Source organism: Betta splendens, chromosome 13, assembly GCF_900634795.4.
Source record: "Betta splendens chromosome 13, fBetSpl5.4, whole genome shotgun sequence".
In the NCBI taxonomy this organism is placed as follows: Eukaryota; Metazoa; Chordata; class Actinopteri; order Anabantiformes; family Osphronemidae; genus Betta; species Betta splendens.
In genome coordinates, this window is record NC_040893.2 from 1,107,140 (window position 1) to 1,127,162 (window position 20,023).

At 36.6% G+C, this 20,023-nt stretch overlaps 1 protein-coding gene across 1 annotated transcript; it reads left to right on the forward strand.

Moving 5' to 3' along the window:
* Window positions 1-1,932: 1,932 nt before the first annotated feature.
* On the forward strand, window positions 1,933-19,528 carry wsb1 (WD repeat and SOCS box containing 1). The gene is made up of 9 exons (XM_029170913.3): window positions 1,933-2,984; window positions 3,895-4,063; window positions 4,896-5,179; window positions 6,373-6,504; window positions 6,899-6,999; window positions 14,497-14,669; window positions 15,909-16,022; window positions 16,617-16,724; window positions 17,262-19,528. Exons 1-9 carry the CDS (start codon window positions 2,945-2,947, stop codon window positions 17,422-17,424), a joined length of 1,284 nt encoding a protein of 427 aa, XP_029026746.1. The 5' UTR covers window positions 1,933-2,944; the 3' UTR covers window positions 17,425-19,528.
* The last annotated feature ends 495 nt before the right edge of the window (window positions 19,529-20,023 follow it).

Consider the following 20,023-nt stretch of genomic DNA (forward strand, 5'->3'; position numbering starts at 1 on the left):
CCCACGTCTCAGCTGTTTCCATGTCATTCCCAGTTAATCACGCACACCTGACAGTTATCTCGAAATCAAGCACCAGTATTTAGCCGCCACCTCACACACCAGTCAGACGCCAGATTGTTACGCCAGCAGTATCCAGCAGTATCATATAGCTTACCTTGCCAGTGATCTTGTTTCGTACCTTGACTTCGGATTCCTGCCTGCTCCTTGCCTGTACTTTTGCTGTGCAAAGACTGGTAACGTACCTGACCGTTTGACCAAGATTAGAGCCTGATCCTTACCTGTACCGCTGCCATGTTCACCTGATAACAAAACCTTGCCTGTCCCCTGATTTTGATTCTGCCTGCTCCTTTGGTGCTCACGTCTGAGAGCACCTGTGTATAACTCTGCTTGCCTTGCCTTAAGTTACGTAATAAAGACTGTCACCTTTTAAACCACCAACCTGTCCGTGCTGTGCATGTGGGTCCGATATCTGCAAAAGCCTGACAAGTAAAGCAGCAGTCCTATTTATTTCACAAAACATTTGTAGTCAGAACTGCCTTTATGTTTTTTAACCAATGTTTATTTACCAAGTTTAAATCTGCCAACTCACAAAATCTTTAACATCTTCAAGGCTGAACTTTACAGAACATGTAAAATGTAATATTATCTATCAGCATAGAAACATAAAACAATGGCTTAATTATTTGAAAACAAGTTGCTAAAAGAGCTACAGACTGTTTTCCTCAGATCAGGATGACAGATGAATCAGAAACAACAGTGCATCCTGGAACACTGTGGGTTCACCTTTTGTAATGCAGTCCTATGACCTATATGAGGCAGAGAGACAGTCATCATTGGCACGAATGTCCCTTTTTTGGCCACAATCCCTTCCACACACCAGAAGAACAACAGCATGCAGAGCTATGATTTGGGACTGCATTACAAGAGGTGAACCCACAGTGTTCCAGGATGCACTGTTGTTTCTGATTCATCTGTCATCTGCACATAAGATGTTCAACGCAAGGTATGATGACTACTAAACCAATACCGGAGGTAGGTGGTGGAAAATAAAAAGATCCTCTGCAGGCACTCATCTGCTCTGTACATACAGTAACACCTGGATGTTGTGTGACGGATCATCTAAACACACACTTTACCACAGAATTTGCCTCACAAAGATGATGCGATGCACATTACGGCAGTCATGGCTCACAATGAGTTCAGTTATTGTGAGGCAGGTTGAGTGGCTGTTATTCTCCCGCAGGTAAAGCAGACTCTGAGACAGGGAGTCCAATGATGGAGCATGTCTAAACAGCCACAATAAACTGTAATAAATCACTGTTTAGAATACTTGCAAAGATCGGCACAACATTAGAGCGTCTTCCTGGGCATAAGAGCATCAACCGGCCAAGCGGGAGGACGCGATTTCAGTCTCATTATAAACTGAAAATCACCGGAACACCGCAGATGCGCTAAATTCTTCCTCATCAGGTGTCGACAAGGTCGTGATGTCACTGCAGTCTAATGAAGCAGGATGCACAGAAAACTTAGCTTTGTTGGCAGGTGATTCTGTAATTCTGTAAATAGCTTGGTTAAATAAATGATTTAAATACATAATTGTTACGTTGATTAATGTTAACAATGTGGATCTCATTGTGTGTCAAAACACAACCGCAATCCTTCAAGAGTTACAAATATTTGCCGATGTTGCGCTTCAAATGCTGTTGGGCATTTTATTGTGAAATTCCGTCGACTGGCCCCGCCCCCGGTTTCCCTTTTTCGTTTTGAAAGTGGAGAAAAGAAGAATGAGTGAATCAGTATATTGCAAATGTGTTTTACCGATTTACGGAAACAAAACACAGCATAAAAAGACGTTATTCAATTTTCATTTTACACATGAATAATGCATTGCACTTCATGCACAGACCGACATACAGTAGACATTGATTTTTTACTTATTATATTCTGACAATCTTGGGTGTTAAACAGGTCAATGGCTTTCAAAGCCTGTAATAATGTAACCAGTCCGTACACACAGACTCCGTAAGACCCGAAGAAAGCGAGACTTTTATTTTGAAATGGAGCACAACACGACAGGATGTCGGCGCACATATGCAAATTGAATGTATTAATTAATTAATACATTTATATTTTCTTCTGTAATGATATCGACTGAAATCAAGCCGTTTTCTGGTTAAGTTATTCATAAGATAAAATACAGAAAAAAACATCCGTTATCTCGTTTCTCTTGATATAAGCGAAAAACGGAATTTATTCACAGCAGCGTGTTAAAAACGAATAAACGAGCTGGAAACGGTGTTTTCAAAACTAGACACGGAATTAGATTTCAAGCCGGTTCCCCTTTTCTCCTTTTCCCAGCTTTTACTCTGGTGAGGAAATCAAACTGTTAGAACGTACACGGCAGACACGGAGGCAAGTCCTGTTTCCCGTCAGCCATTGCCGTCCACAAAATAGGAAACAGGGGAGGTGTTATTAGTACAGCCATGGCAACGGTACTGACGTATAAAGAAACCCTCTGGGTTTTATTTGTAAAGTGAGTCATGCGAACTGGATTTCTGCGGTTATTCACTGCTCCACCCGAGTAGCTTCTGAAATCTAGGTCCGGGTTTTATATCGAACCCCCCTCAGACTGAAATAGCTTGGCGTGTTGCAGAGTTACATAACGAAATAGCTATTGCGTTACTACAGACACTAGAGCGTTTTAACAAGAAGGACACTGGAGTAGCATAAAATACTTTTGGACGATAAAATAAACTCTATTTCAAACTCGAGGAATTGAAGGAAAGAAGCCTACAACCGACAACTCTGTTTTGGCGTTTTGCTCGAATCGATTTTAGTTTTAGAGCACGGGAAAATAAGTTTCCTCCCCAGCTGTTAACACCCTTTATTTTGTCTCGTTATACACCGTGATTAGCTTTTGTCTTCGGTTACTGTCCCTATTTAGATGGCAAGCTTCCCAGACTGTGTAAATGAAAATGATATAGGTAAGTACACACGTTAACATACGTTCTCTCAAAACGTGTTGCTGTTAGGCTAACCCATTGTTAACAAACACCTGTTAAAATACTTACGTTTTGTTTAACTAGCACTTTGTAGGCTAAATTAGCATTAACGTATTACTTTCTACAGGATAGCAATATTCAGTCGGTTTAAGCTAACCTATACGTAGGGACAGTCGCATATGTTTTGAGTTTTGGTTAGGTTAGCGATTAGCGTTCAGTCTCTCGCATGGATCGTCTTGTTAAACTGTACTTGCGCACCCCTGTAGTTTTTTTAGTCGTGTATAAATAGCGTTAAACGTATCAAACCGATCAGTAGCGCTTGTCTGGGCTTTTAGGCGTATGTATGTGATTTCCTGATGCCAGGCTTGTTGATGCAAATTCTACCCTCCCCCACTGACTAAAAGTGAATAATTCACATAGACTAGTTACGTGTGCGTCAAAACGAGCTGTCCGAATAAAGGTAAACATACTAAACAGAGCTTGAGTGTTTTAAATAAACTCGTGCCAAATATAGCTCAGTGTTTGTTAGTTAAGTAAGATAATTAAATTAAACAGTTGCCACAAGGGAGTTTAGCATAGCACTCTAAATGAGTTACAATGTTTACATTTCATTAAATTCAGTCTCCCTAACTTGAGGAAACTTGTCCAGATCTTACACAGCCTAGATTACCCAGATAACTCCTACATGAGTGATCTATTAGGATAATGGATGGTTTCCAACATCCTGTTTTTGACCAAAAGGTTGTTATTACAACTCACTAACTAAATTGCTTTCTTAGAGACTTTAAGATAATAGGAATACTTGTGGCTTGGTCTGAAAAAAGCAGACAAGTTAAATAATTTATTAAATTACATTCACCATTGTAAAACATGCAAGTGTTCTTTTTTTCAGCTAAGGCAAAGTTGATTGGGGAACTTCTGGTGCCTCTTGCTCCCTTTGACCAGAAATCTGGGCATGAAGCTTGGACAGTAGCTTTTGCACCCAATGGTACCTACTTCGCATGGTCTCAGGGTCATCGTATTGTTAGGCTTATGCCTTGGACAAAATGCCTAAAGAACTTGTAAGTATCATTTGAAACTGACAATTTGCATCTGTGAGGTGTCAAATTACGATTCAGTGCATGTCAAGTAGATTGCACTACGTACAATAATGACCTAACCTGAACAGAGTTTGTAGCAATAAATATTAATCAGTTATTTGAGTATTCTAAGTTATTTTTGGAGCTGAAACATATTAATAGATGTTATATACATACTATAATTTAACCAGTTCTTGAGATTTAATGCTGTAAAGCCTGTCATATTCTTAGCAGCTCTTTCACCGGTGTGTGAACGTGTGTGCAATTGTATGTGCGAATCGGTGAATGCAGTGTAAAGCTAGCTACCACTAGATAGAAAAGCACTATACAGGTGCAGGACCATTTATCTTGACAATATTGCATTCCGATGAATACCGTTCGGGTGGTCAGTGTTGGTTTCACACGCATAATTTTGGAATTAATTTAAGTGCAAATAAATTTAACCCAAATTACAAATGTAACAATTTGTAATATTCGCATTAGTAATCATTTGGAGGCAGTAAGTTTATTTTGATAACAGCGTGGAACGCCCAGCAAACAGTTGAACACCTTTCGGTACCATAATACTACAATAAATTGACATAAATTTAGATAAAGTTGTAAATGAGTATCAACTTGCATATTGCATGCTAATGTGCAGTGTATTAAGTAGTGAAACCGGCCAATGTGCACCTCAGCTGAGTAATAGGGTGCAACGTGGACAACAGTCCATGTACATAAGGTATATATTTCCTTTTATTTTTGCTTTATTACTGTTGTATTTTTTGTTGATTCTGTTTGTATGTTTTTCCTTCTCCCTTCTCTGTTACATCAGTTCAATGGGCCAAAGTGGAGAGGGTACCAATGCCCTGAATCCTCGCTGTTTATCCCAACAAAACAGTGAAGACAGTCTGGTAATCTCTGTGGTTGGTGAACCTCGTGAACATACCATTGACTGTGGTGACATTGTCTGGGGCCTGGCCTTTGGTTCCTCTGTGCCAGATAAGCAAAGCCGTTGCGTTAACATTGAATGGCACCGCTTTAATTTTGGCCAGGACCAACTGCTTCTGGCAACAGGCCTCAACAATGGTCGCATCAAGATCTGGGATGTTTATACTGGTAAGGGCACTTTATTAGAGGTTTGTTTCCATTTTTATGCTTAGTCTATTTTTAATTACATAATATGAACTAAATGATTGTGTAGTAAGGAAGCTTAAGTAAAATAATCTGTGAATGGGTCAGTTTTGTGTATGTTACTTGGCAACAGCACCTATTGTTTATTGTGGCAGGTGAAATACAGGCTAAGTAAAGGTTGCAGGTTGAGGATGAGATTTGGTGTTTGCTAATTAGTTGATTATTGTATGGCAACGATTCTGAGTGGGGAAAAGCAGTCAGTTAAACAGTATGTTCAACTAGTGCTCAGTACGAAATGTATGTTCAACCAGTGCTCAGTACGAAACTTTACCTGCATTTAGTTCAAAAAGTCTAAATGCTCACTGCAGGAAAAGCGGAAAAAACAAATCAAATACTAAAAATCATACTGATCAATTGTTAACATTATTCAAGTAGTAAATGCCTAACTTTGCTGATTCCTTTTGAACAGAACCATCACATTTTGAAAAACTGACAAAGTAGAAAACCCAGAGAGCTGTTTGGAGTATAAATACAGGCTATGACAGAAGACATGTAATACAAGTTGTGTTTACATATTTTTGTGAGACTCTTGCCATTTCTTTGTTGTCTGGTAAACATGCATAATTTTTAGGGCACAGAAAGTGCAGAAGTAAATGGAAACTGCAAAGTTATGCTGTCTTACCTAGACATTTTTAGAGCTGTGATTACAAGTTTGTAATGAACTTAATATAATTTTTGCATGAATTGCATAATTGCTGCCTGAACAAGAAAATGAAACCATGAAGCCTTTAAGATGTGAAGTTCTCCACATTCCTGTTTTAATGACTCTGGTCTACATTAAACAAAAATAATTATTAATATAGTAATTATTATATATTATAGTAATTTGTTAAATATATAAAAATGGAATATATGCCCCAAATTCCACATTCAGTTGTATTCACAATTCCTAAATTCTGACCACCAATGTGACGCCCTTTAGTATGTCCAATTCTACTTGCGTCCTTGTCAAGACTGTCTGCATTGGAAATGGCCAAAAGACAATAGAGCCTGACAATAACCACTGTAGATTACAGCAATCAAGACATATTACCTATATATTTCCCTAGGCTGTCCCTCTCAGATGTTGGTTCTGGACACATTTTTTTAAATCTGTTTAATTTAAATACTTGTTTCAGGAAAACTGTTGCTGAATCTGATGGACCATACTGATGTAGTACGTGACTTGACATTTGCTCCTGATGGTAGCCTTATGCTGGTATCAGCTTCCAGAGACAAAACTCTTCGGGTGTGGGACCTTAAAGATGATGGTATACATGTTTATTTATTTTTTCACTTACAATATGCAATATGTTTTAATTATTTTTATTATTTAAAGAAGTTCAGATTCAGAATAATACAGAATACTCATAGAAGTGAGATACTGTAACAGCAGATGTTCAGTTATACAAGCTATATATTCACTACTTCACATTGTAGCAAAGTGGCATTTGTTCAGTGTTGTCACATAATGAGATATAACAGAATATTTAAAAAAATTTGAGAGGTGTACTGTATACTTGCAAGTTATAAAACGTAAGTCCACTAATTTTCCTTATTTATAATACCTACAGTAGTATGAAAATAAATAAATAAATTATGATTTGTTGTTTTTAGAATAAAAGTCATGGTGTACTGCTTGATAATGTTTGCGTCTTTTTTTAGGTAACATGGTGAAGGTTTTGCGGGGTCATCAGAACTGGGTTTACTGTAGTGCCTTCTCCCCTGACTCTTCCATCTTGTGTTCTGTCGGAGCTGGCAAAGCAGTATGTATAGACTTCTTTTTTACATTTTTTTGTGTTTGCTAGCTTATTCCTTTGCTTGCTTGTGATCAGTTTTGCTTAATCAGTCCAAATCTGTAAACCCTCCACATCAACCCTGGCTTTCCAATTCTACCTTTGAACAAACAGATCTGTGTCAAATTTGCATAGACATAAGACAACAATTTTTGTCATTGTTATTTGGTAAGATTGAATTTCTCTAATCATGTATTTTTGTACATCTTACCAAAATGTTGTAATACAAGAAACCAAACTAAAACTTAAAAGCATCACTGCTGCGAAAAAAATTAAGTAAATTATGTGTTTTTTAAAAATGCAGTAATAAACACAATACTGAAGCATGGAAACAAAGGCCCCATATTTCTGCAGACAAACATGATTAGACACAATAAGTTTACCCATTCCACAGTGTCACATCCATATTTTTATTGGTGCTAATGGAAGGTATGGTCGTAGCTTTGTTAGGCTGTGTGTCCCTACAGTGTGTGTCTTGCTCTCCCTGTCACAGGTGGTGGCAGAGCACAGTGTGTGATTGGTTTTGAAAGGAGCGCCACGCTGACATTTGTGTAAACCAGGGATGCACAGTGCGCATAGCCCAAAGGCCTGGCCAGGGGCAGCCAGGCACCTGACCCGCAAGGTCAATCTGTACGTAGGTGCTGCTCCGTGTTTGTCTACCTCTACTGTTGCAGTTCCTTTATTCATTTTAATTTCAGTTTTTTAAAAAATTATTAAACTGGTGGTTCATCTTCCTTAACTACCACCTCTCAAATCCTCTTCCACATCACAATTCCGTCTTTGAATAGCCTAATTTGCATACACTATCTTATTATTTGTTATTAGTATTACTATGCTTATGTTTATGTTTTATGTGTAACAATATATTTAGTTCCAAATTACAAATTAGAGGTGTTGGGTAACAATAAATAAATAAAATAAATAATAAATAAAATTTCAGTTCTGCTTAACTGTTCAAAACTATAAAACTATTCATTGAGTGTCAGTGTGAAGTTCGGCTTCAGATTGAGAAGAAAATCATGAACTGTTTAGCTGCACATCAAATCTGACCAAACGTGTACAGTGTTGGATATTTCAGCATCCCTGAGCTTGTATGTCGTTAACCAGACAACAGAACTGTCACAGAGCTGTAACAGAAGCTGTGGAGAAAGAGGCGGATCTTTTCTCAAAAGTCATTATAGTAGTGTATATTGTATTATCTTATGTATCATAATTTCCAGACTATAAGCCACTACTTTTTTCATGTGCTTTGAACCCTTAAGTTTAAACAACAGTGTGGCTAATTGGTAGATTTTTACCAGCTTATGAGCTGCATGCTGCTGAACACGGCCGAGATGTTTACACTGTGCCGATGCGACTAAAAGCTGTTGAGGCTTGCGTAATGAATGCGCCCTTAGTCACTGTTATGCATTAGCACTGAGACTCTTTAGTGTGCTCTTGCTACTGGTGTTATGGTACAGCTCTTTTATTTTTTTTTGAGCATGCACCCGTATGTGATTGACATGCTGAGCACGTCGCATAGACACAGCGGATTCCACTTTCTGTCTTAAATAAACAGCTAACTCGCCAAAAGAGATTGTAAAGACACTTCACTTATTCTCTCGCGCAAGCCACCTTAAGGAAGTCGAGTCGAAAAGGCCTATCCATCAGGGCACGGATGACACTGTGACAGCAACTTCCTTTGCTACGAGGAAACACACTCGTAACAAAGAAGACGATGACTTTAGTGGTTTTAACGGGAACAAGGCAATGGTAGATAGTGGTCAATTACTTTTGTGGAATTCTGCTGTACTTATTTTTTTTAAACAGCCATTTTACGATCACTGCCCGGGGGGAAAAAAGTTACATAAATCTTTCTGTTTTTTATCTTTATGTGTAAATATCTCACATTATTTATATATATTATTTATATATATGATGCTTTGCAAATGCTGTGCTCTTTTAATATATTATTGATGTGCAGAAAGTGGATTAAAAAAGTGTGCGTGACCTAAAGATGTCAGCTGTCAACTGTTGGCTAGAACATTCACATGAACAAACCAGTTACACTTAACGTCTGGAAGTGGAGTCATTGCATGTTTTGAGTTACAGGTTTTAAGGTTTTGGGGTTAGTTTTTTTTCAGTGTTACAAATGACTTTTGTTGAGTTTTGAAACCCAATTTGTGAACATTTAGATCTGCCCCTACAGTGATTCCGATTCTGTTTTTGAGGTACAATATTACAGTACAGTATGTTCTGAATCTTCGCCTATTCGAATAGACCCTGTTGTCACAGCCAAAACTAATCAAATAGTGTAAAACAATGCAACACTGATTTGTAACACTCAAAATAATGACACAATCCAAATATCGACGAAACACGACATTGTGTTTTTCATTTTCAAAATGTATTTCAATGTTGCTTTTTTTCACCACATTTTCACCTCATACCATTTGTGTTACACACAATGCTATACTACTTATTCAAGAAGCTTAATCATTTAGCAGAGTTGTTCTCCAGGTTTGTTTTACTTCACGTCTGTAAAGAACAAATTCATTCAAAGAGGGGAATCTCGCCAATGGGAACCCCTACAGCCACCATCAGAAGGATAAGTGTTCTGAGGCACTTGTGAGTGCTCTAGACACAGATGCAATCTGAGCTTATTCGAGCAGACCCTGTTTTCACAGCGCACAGATGCAATCTGTCTCTTATTTATCATGGTGTATTTTTAATAAGACTCCTCCACCTCTGTTTAGAGCAGTGGTTCTTAACCTTGTTGGAGGTACTGAACTCCACCAGTTTCCTGTGCACATTTACTGAACCCTTCTTTTTTTAATTCAAGACAGAGATTAATGTTTGAATGGTTCACAAAATGGAAATGCACTAACATCAGCATGACAAAGGCATGACGTTTTGTAATACTATCACACTAAATTGGTGTTAATTCTTTACATTATGTATTCCAATAATGAACTTATCACCTAATTTCCATCAGGATACATCACTACAATAATAATGAATATTTATTGTTTAGTTTTATATATTTTTTAACACTAATGTCTGATGCCACTTGAACACCACAGCAGCGGCAAAAGGATTCTGCCTCGTTCAACAGGTTGAATAGGTCCCTGAAACGTAGTGTCCAACTCACAGACAGGCCAATAAAGCTGCTTGGTTTGCTCACAACTCTCTGCACCACCAGTCTTTTCTTTTGCTAGTTTACTTTGTTTCTAAACTCATGCTTGCTTATTTTCTCTCTTGTCGCAATGCTGAATGAAAGGTACAACTGTGCAAACAAACTCGAATAGATCATCGATCCAATCAGCTATGAGTGATAACAGTTTCTGGTGATGTTTGCGTCAATCAGAACGACGTCAAAATATGATGAACAGCAGTGTCAAAACTATCGTATATTGGCTCTACGATATCATAGATCGTACAGACCCCAAAACGGGATCATCTGCAGCCAATGATCGCCAAGTGGGGCGTGTCATCACGAATCATATAACTCGGGTGCATGTCTTGTGTCTTGACCTCTGCCGAACCCCTGAGACTGACTCACCGAACCCCTAGGATTTGATCAAACCCAGGTTAAGAAACACTGGTCTAGAGAATATATATTTATTTGCACATAATTAGTGTATTTCTATTTAATTGACAAAGAACACTTGGCTGAGTATAAAACATCTACATTTTGGACAGAAAACAACAGTGGTTTTAGGGGAGCCCAAACCCCCTTTCTAAACAGAAATGGATGACTGTGACACAACTTTCCTCCTCACCTGTGTCTCAAAAGACCAAGGCCATCTCACAAGTTACCTAGGAAGGGCACACGTAATGTGGTAGTGGAAGGAAAAGTTCCAGTAGTTGAGACTTCTACATCCACTAGTGCTACCCTTCCTTTGTCTACCTAGTCAATTTATGCTTTACAGCTGTGAAGTGAGACTAACCTGGGGGATATATTTGTTGTCTGTAGCCAACTTTTCTCAGACTATAAAAGACCTTGGAAAAAAAAAACAGTTTACCAAGGTGCTGTGCACTAACATGAGGACAAGTAAAACAGACTTGTAAAACATATAAAAAAAAGCAATATATACCAGTGCTGGGCATGTAAACGCGTGTCATGTCATGTCAATATTTGGAAAGTCCGTTGCTCATGGGCTCTGAATACAAATGCAGACAAAGGGTCACGGGGAGCGGGCTGTTGATCAGTACTGCCCTGAGATCAGCTTCTCAACCAATCACAGCTTTTGGGGGCAGGACCTAAAACTGCTGCGGTGCTCAGTGAACTGGATCCGAATAGAATGTGTCTTACGTGGACATTATTAATTTAAGTCTCCGACTGTCCTTCCAAATTTGTGGAAACAAGTCATTCACAGCAAATCTGAATCAGCTGAATCACTGTAGTACTTTTAGTCTGAAGTATCACTTACAACATACACTGTTGATGCCAGAAAATCACCCACCTAAACAAACAGCGGAGGGAGACTGCGGCAGACTACATTGGCAGTAGCGTGTGGGAGACTTATAAACAAAAGCAAGGCAAGCTAGCAAATGCCATTGCTAAGTTATAGCTACAACCTGCAGGCCGATTAGTGTTAGAAGATGTCTGTCTGAGGAATGTTAATAGAATCTTCTTCATTGAATGTAGCATGTGGATGATGTCATGAATGACAGCACTTGTGAGCCTCCCTCATGACTCACCATCAAAGGAAGAATACATACATGTTGTATGAAAATGAGAGGACTATAAAATCGATGGCGTTACAATGTGCACCGACTGTTGCTCATTTTATCTTTTTCAAATAAAAATGTGCGATTTACTACTTCTCATACTAATCGTTAATCTCAACAATCGCAGAAAATGAAGTTAACATGATCAAGCATTTTAATCGCTGCCCAGCACCAATATATACAGAAAATACACACATACTGTATAAGCATTGAGTTGCCAAAGAGAAAAAGTGTGTTGTTAAGAGAAGATAAAAGCGGCAAGGTTGTGCAGGGGCAATTCGTTTCATTGTTTCAGAGCAACAAGTGACAAGCACAGAAGCCAATGAAGTAATGCTAATGTGATTTGTTTTGTAACCCACTGACCCTTAAGTTTGTTTTGTTTGTTTATATCCTCCAAGCAGAAGTGCTTTTTATTTAAACTAATTGTAATAAAAGGATGGACATCAAATGCAAACAAATAAAAGGGTTCGCTTTGGAAAAAAGTGGACTTGACTGCTCAACTAACCTGTTAAATTCAAATCTGTTGACATCCATATCTTAATTCCCTCAGTGCACTGTAGGAGTTGCATTGCAGAATATCATTAAGTATTTTTTTATATTTCATTTTTATGAAATGTTGTGTATGCAGAGAATTGATCCAAGAGAGGGAGTAAAAGGTTTTTTTTAAATCAGTGGTTTCACCACAGCATGCTTAAACATTAAACACATTTGCTAAGCTAGCAATAACAATTTATATTATTTACTTGGATAAGTAGAGAACTGTTTAAACCTAGCATAAAGTCCAGATGCCATGAATCAACTTCCAGACGAGATCACCTAGGTGAATAATTTTCTGGCATATGGCCAGCTACTGGTAGTCTTTGATGAAGAAAACATTCAAAATGAATATAAATTAACAAAAAATCCAGTACAGAAAGCTAGCAACTCAAAAGGCTAAACAATTGGCCTACATATGGTTGTTACAATGTTTTATTTATTTTTTACTAATTAAGAAGCATTCTTTTTGCTAATTTCTAGAACATTTTCAATCTAACAAAGAGTGATGAAATGCACAAGTTACACAGTTGAAGTCCTACACCCAAATCAAATCTAGCATGCATAATGACACAGGGTAAAGTAAATAAGCCTGCAGGTTTTAAAATGCATGTTCCACTCTTTGCTTCATGTTTATTTTTTATTTCTGCTCAAATATAGCAAATATAGTTTTCATTCTTGTGTATATCTATAAGGTATCAACCTGCATTAAAGCATTTAATAAAAATATTTAGATCAAATTAAATATTGGGATCAAATTACCTTTTAGGAAATGATAATTCACTAACTGTGAATTAAATTCTGACCAGACTCTTAGACGCTTAATTGTAAATAAATTGTCTCAAATTAAATATTTGCAGTTTGATTTGCAAACGTCTATTAGTTTAGAGTAATTGTACAGTTAATAGTATAATGCATCATTATGCTATCGTCATTATTTTCAATATTACACAAGTAATAACATTTACTTACATTTACATATTCTGTTTAAAAATATAAGTATAATATAACAACATGGTGTAAGAAAGTGCAATGAAATATGCAAAATACTTGTGATATTTAGAACTTGATTATGTCTTTTACACTAAATGCATAATTCCATTTTTTTATTTTAACAAATTATTCTGGATCATTATTACAGGCATGGTTAGCATTGATAGTAAGATTTAACAGTTGCATTTATTTAGATTTACACCATAATAATAGCATTAACTAGTTGAACAGTACAAACAGCACTATACGTGGAACAGTATAACAGGTGAAAGCAAGCACAGAAAAGTGTTGTACACGGAGAATAGTTGAGGGGCCTTAATTCTGTGCATGAGGCAAACTAATAAATTGAAGGAGAAAATCATATTTTAGATGAAGTAAATACAGATTGAGTGGAAAATATTAGGTAGTAAAATATTAAGTAGTTAAATATTAGTAAAGTATTTTTTGTAGTCATAGGTTTCACATTTTCCCTCACTTGAAACTCAGTGTGTTATTGCATCCACTAATTTGATCTTGGATGTAGCACCATAAAGTCTCTTTCAGTTTCAGTTTCTTTCAGTTTTTGCATAGTTAATAGTATTACTATACTATAGATGAGAATGAGGTGTATGAATACTAGATTTTGGCAAGCAATAGGTTTGCATTATTATGGGTAATGTAAAATTGCCACAAATCTACAAATAATCACATAATTTTGTGCTCCAAAAGAATATTCAATTAGATATATTTTCTGTAATTTCATAGCTGTGTTCATTTTGGTCAAAGGTCCTACATTTATTAACTAGTTTATCTGTGTGTGTTTTATTGTGGGTGTTTTTTAAGTTAAAAATTATATTAAAAATTTTTTATACTGTCAATTACACTTAATTTCTATATTTTGTAAAATCTTGGAAGTGTACAATTATGTTATAATTATCAGTATATATGTATGAAAATACCCAAATGAAATGATCTTTAGTTAATAAGTATTTCAAGTATTAACTTGGTATCTGTGTAGCATGTGATACTTTGCTGAATTGATTTCGTTAAAGGTTACAATGTTTTATAATGACATTGAGCATAACAGGGGCATAAAATAACAGTTTAATTTTGTTTCAATCCCTGTTTTTCTAATTATTTAGTAAAAGCTGTATATGCAATAACTATAAAATAGCCCATCTATTCTTTCATTCTATTCCATTTTCCAATCATTCCATAGCCTATAACAATCCTCTAATCACATTGCAGGTGTTTCTATGGAACATGGATCACTACACACTAATTCAGAAGCTGGAGGGGCACCACAATGATGTGGTATCTTGTGAGTTTTCACCAGATGGGGCACTGTTGGCCACTGCCTCTTATGACACCCGAGTCATTGTATGGGACCACCACAAGTCCACTCCTCTGCTGGAACTGGGGTAAATAATGCACAATATTTTATATTGTGAAAAGAACCAAAAACGTTTTGTACGAATTACCTTTAGATCAGTGCTTTTTCCTTAGATTTGAACCCACGACTGCAGACCAATGCGCTAGCCTCTGCGCCAAATAGTTGGTGAAATTGCACACCTGGGAACCTCCCTAATACAATCTAAATAGGGCAGTGCTTTTGGTTTACTGAAGTAACTTTCAAAAAGCAGAACAATTGTTGGCAATATTTGTCACGTTTTCGCTGAAATAGTTCAAGTAAAGCCTTAGCTTATTTGGCTTAGACACAGTAAACATACCGGTCTCCCACGATAGTCACAGTGAAGCCAGACACGACATACGCTGCGTCATATTTCTTCGTCTTAGCTTTCGTTTCGTCTTACGTACTTCTCTTCATCGCTGTCTCTCTCTGGCATCCCACCTGGATGCCAGGCAATGCCGTTGTTGCCCCACTATTTGAGAAACACTGCTATAGATAGATAGGCAGAAAGTAAGTAAGTAAGTGAGTAAGTTGTGTTGCTGAAATGTCCACTGGTGCCCAAAGCTAAGTTTTCCTGCAGACTGCCTGATGATGTTGAGAATTTTTAGTTCCATTTACTATGATTTGTTTCCCTGGTGATCAACTGATTAGGTTCCCATCACCATGTTTGACAATGGGGATGGTGTTATTAGCGTTGAAGGTTTTTCCTTTTCAACGCAGAAGGCTTTGAAAAGGCACCCGGAGCAGAGGAGAAGGGTGCAAAATCACGATCTCGCCTAGAGCGCCTACTTGGCCAGGTCCGGCCCTGATCTGACTATACAAAAAGTCTTCTTCTTTTTCCAGATGAGCAGTTGCAAAATACAGATTTAGGACTTGGAAATATAGGACAAGTATTAAAAAAAAGCATTACGATTACGTATGCTTTGTTTTAAATATTCCTAGTGTTAAATAAAGCATTAGTTTGATGCAATAAGTGTATGTTACTATAAGAAATGAGCCGGTGTGTTGCAGTCCTATAGACCTTTACTGTAGACTGCAGGTACAGTAACTGGTAATCTCAAAACATGAAATTAATTTAACTATGAATTAGTGCTGTATATATTTTTGGTAATATTAGCTACTGGGCGTTTCAAACTACATATGCTAAAGTTCCTAGCTGTACTAAATTAAGCCTATAATGTGTATTGCTTATGATTTTAGATTTTGTTCAACATGCTGCTAATACTGTTTTTGTTCAAAATATTTCCAGTCATCTCTTTCCTCCTCCATCACCTATTTTTGCGGGAGGAGCAAATGACCGCTGGGTTCGTGCTGTGAGCTTTTGTCCCGATGGCCGCCACATTGCCAGCCTTACTGATGATAGGTAAACACTAAAGAACCATTTTTGTAACATGTGTTTTTACTTAGTAGACTGGGTCACAGTCTACTAGCACATTTTAGAAAAGGGTAAACAAATTTATGTTTCCCCTGTGTATTACATTATTGAACATAAAATATTATATTATCAATAATATTTTATTTTATATTATAATATATTTAATATTATACATTATTAATATTATTAGAATATTACATTATATAAGATGCAAAACACAACACTGTTGATTCAAAGGGTACAGATCAGTGGCAATAATCTGGAAATACACCTATTTACATTCACAAATTCCTATTTTTTGTCTCAAAATAATAGATTATTCATCTGTTTTTTCCAAGGTACATAAATATGCAGTTATCTGCTTCACTATGTATAGTAGGCATTGTACTTAATTTGAACAGTTTCAGATTGTTATGAAGTATGTATCTCATTGGCTGTCCACTAAAGCCTTATCAAGAATTTGTTTGTTGCAAGGTAATTACTGGTATTTGTATACAATGTGCAGAAGACGTAAGTCATAAGCTAATTAGTAGGGTTAGTTAGGGTAAAATTTAACTATTTAAACACTATGTTTTTTTTCAGATGGGTTCGTTTTTGGAACATTGAGGAAAGGGCTCCTCAGGCTATTGCTTCTCTGTCTAATGGCGTCTGCTGTGCCTTCTCTGCCGAAGGAAGTGTCCTTGCTGCTGGGTATGACGTATGATGTTTAGACACCCACCAGTTAGCTATCATTTATTTGATGACTTCTTTATAAATACTTCCTCAGTGTTATTTAATTATACTTTCTTCTGAAATTGAACTGCTTCTCCTTGTCCTGTAGTCATTCAGTTCTGTTTAAATCACCTCTTTTTGTGTTCATATATATTCAGCCATGCATTTAATTTATTACCTACTTTTAGCTATGCTTTAAATGACTTAGCATGCTTCAACAATGTTAGGGAGTTCTTAAAAATATGTCAGCATATATTAGAGGTTTTATATATTGGTACTGTTTTTATTATTAGATACTCAAAAACAACTGGATTGCTGTTATTCTGAGTTATCGTGTTAGGAACCCAGCAAAATTAAAGATGCCTATTGTGCTATTTCAGGCTTATGAATATTGGGGTGAGGGGATAGGGAAGAGAGAAAAGAACAACAACAACAAGCAGCGGCAGAAAACAAGCAGTATGCCATGTCTTATCATTGTCATTATTAACAGTTTTCTTTTTGATGGGGGGGGTTTAGGACCCGTGATGGTAGCGTGCACTTCTGGGAGTTTCCTCGTATTGTTGCCAGTCTGCAGCACATTTGCAGAATGGCTCTTCGAAGGATAATGACCACACAGCAGGTCGAGGCTCTGGCTATTCCCACCCCACTTTCTGATTACCTGACATACAAAGTCATCTAACTGCAACTGTTTCAGCATCAATTTGCTGAAAAACTAATAAATCACTTGGGCGCTGCACGGTGGCAGTCCACTGCTGCTGCTGGGTAAAAATGCAGAGATTCATCATCATCATCATGATTATTAGTATTATTAATATTGTTATGAAAACATTTTTTAAACAATGTTGTGCCTAGGACTTTTTTGAACACACTGATTAGGACTAAAATGCTACATCTCTACATGTAGCATCTCAAACCTTTACCAAATTTACTTGGATGTTGTCTTGTTTTGTATATATTTATTTGTGTGAATAATTCAGTAACCATACATATAGTGCCAAGATAATTATACTTCTCCCATCATATCAGTGTGCTATCAAAATATGTTCAGCTTCTCTTTTGCTGATTCTACCTGTCAAGCAAGCAAAGTTAACCTCTATATTTTCTATTGCCTTGGAATAGCATATTGTACTTATGTGAGAGTACTTCTACCTGCTCCTTACTTCTGTCGAATTTCTGAAAGATTATTCTGAAATTTAAACCCTTATGGCACTGGAAATTCTTTATTCTTTTTCTTATTTTTTATAATTCAGTTAGAAAGTAAATATTAAACTCTTGTAGCTACAGTACTTCATATACTTACCTAGTTCAATTAATAAACCAAACTACATAAAACTTCATGAGGAATAGATATGCAAATTACAAAGTAGGCCTGCTGTGTATGCAACATCTTTTACAGAACAATCTTGCTCTACATTACATATACAAAGTGTGGTTTTCTGAGTAACAATGTTGCTTAGGTGCATTACCCGTACATAGAGTCAGCAATATATTTTTATTTTTAGCATTGTCTAAACCATGGCATCTGTGAAATCAAACTATAGAATGGAGACATCATTTTAATGTACATATACACTGAGACTGTATTCATTTTGCTGTTCTCTGCTGTCTAAATGTCTGCAGTGGGGTTAGTTTATCAGGACGGGATATTCATTTGACAATTTTTAAATTTGGATGTTGTACTCTTAATTTTTGACCGTTACCAAGGTTTTAAGACCTCTGTTTTGCTTTGATCTCATGCACAAGCATGTGGTAAAGTGATTCAGAGCCTTTTTAAGCAAACCCTTTTGACAGTGGCTGTCAATCTCCTAGATAAAAATAGGAGTTCTACAGAACAACAATTTCTTTTGTAAATTGTCCATTATCAGTCCAACCCAGACACGATGACCAGTATAGTCACACACAAATATACCCAAATATGTCTCAGTGGTTCTACAGTCAATAGTTAAAATTAGGTGGCCCTACCTTCCAACTGAGTCTAAATTGCAATAGTATACATACTATAATGCTTTGTATGTAAGTGTGCTGTCCCAGGGCAAAAGAAAGCCTGTTTGATTTCCTACCAAAGCAGTTAGTTAACTATAACCATAACCTTATATACAGTGTTTCATGATATATGTATAAATTATATTGTCTGTAAAATATCAGTTTTGTTTTTCCAATTTATCTTCTCAATTATGATCATTTTTTCTGTATTTTTGTGTTTGATTTGTATTATCCTTTTAATGTGAAAATTTCTAATAACTGACTGCTGTCAAAACCGGTCGTTATTAACTGTGCATGTGTGACCTGTCACATACTTTTGCTTTATGTACATTTAGTTATGTATGAATATAAGTCCTAGCTAATTATCATTCATCAATCTCTGCCCTAGACTTAAATGAACTCAAACTATTATTTGTAACTCCTGGATCCTGGATTTGTTATTGTATATTAGTCAGGATAGTAAGAAGTAAGAGTAAGGTCAGAAGCTGGCGAGGAGGGTGTTAGTTTGTGCTAATGCCAAAGGTTCTCCATTTACCTAGTGTATGTAAGTCTGTAAGGGTTATTCAAATAACTTTTTCAAGAGAAATAGTGGGTGTATGTGTACAGAACGTGTATTTATATGTATGTATTTATACGTTAAACCACTGAGATTAAGAAAATCCCAGCCTTGGCCCACTGAGATGCAGTACGCTGCAGTGAAATTGTCAAATGTATACGAATGTTGTTTTTCTGCAATTTTTCTGAAAATGCACGCTTTTGCAGTGTGTGTCAATTTTTTAATAAATATTTTTACAAGGTAATATATATGTTCCTTTTGTATTTATTTACAACTTAATGCACTAACATAATAACCAATCACTACTACTACTACCTTCTTTATTTGCTTTTTGTTGTAGATAAATCAGCCAAGCATACAATCACGCTATAATGTGACAAATCAACTACACCACCCAATGCCAGAATAGTCTTTAAAACTAATATCTCCTTCTGGGGCAAAAAGTCATTGTATACTTGTTTATTTTAAAAATTAGTTTCAAGAAGAATGACATTATTAAGTATACTAGTATTCTTTTATATTGAGGTTGTTCTTTGAAAGTTCTTCACCAACCTCCAGTGCTAGTTAGCCAAGTGTTTCACCTGCCTTCTTTCAACATGGTATGCACAGACCTCCTCAGAGGTTGGACACATGTGTCTTGTTTGATGGAGGTGAAGCTTTCATGTTTGTAATAGGTGTGCTTTAACGTGTGCTCAAAAGCCTCATGAGTTAATTTAAGTTATGCAATTTATAGCTGAGA

Bases quoted from the DNA above. Each gene is read 5' to 3' on its own strand.
- wsb1 (XM_029170913.3), top strand. From the start codon at position 2,945: ATGGCAAGCTTCCCAGACTGTGTAAATGAAAATGATATAG. The intron at 5,180-6,372 runs GTAAGGGCACTT...TACTTGTTTCAG, and splicing joins GATCTGGGATGTTTATACTG to GAAAACTGTTGCTGAATCTG. The intron at 16,725-17,261 runs GTATGACGTATG...GGGGGGGTTTAG, and splicing joins GGAAGTGTCCTTGCTGCTGG to GACCCGTGATGGTAGCGTGC.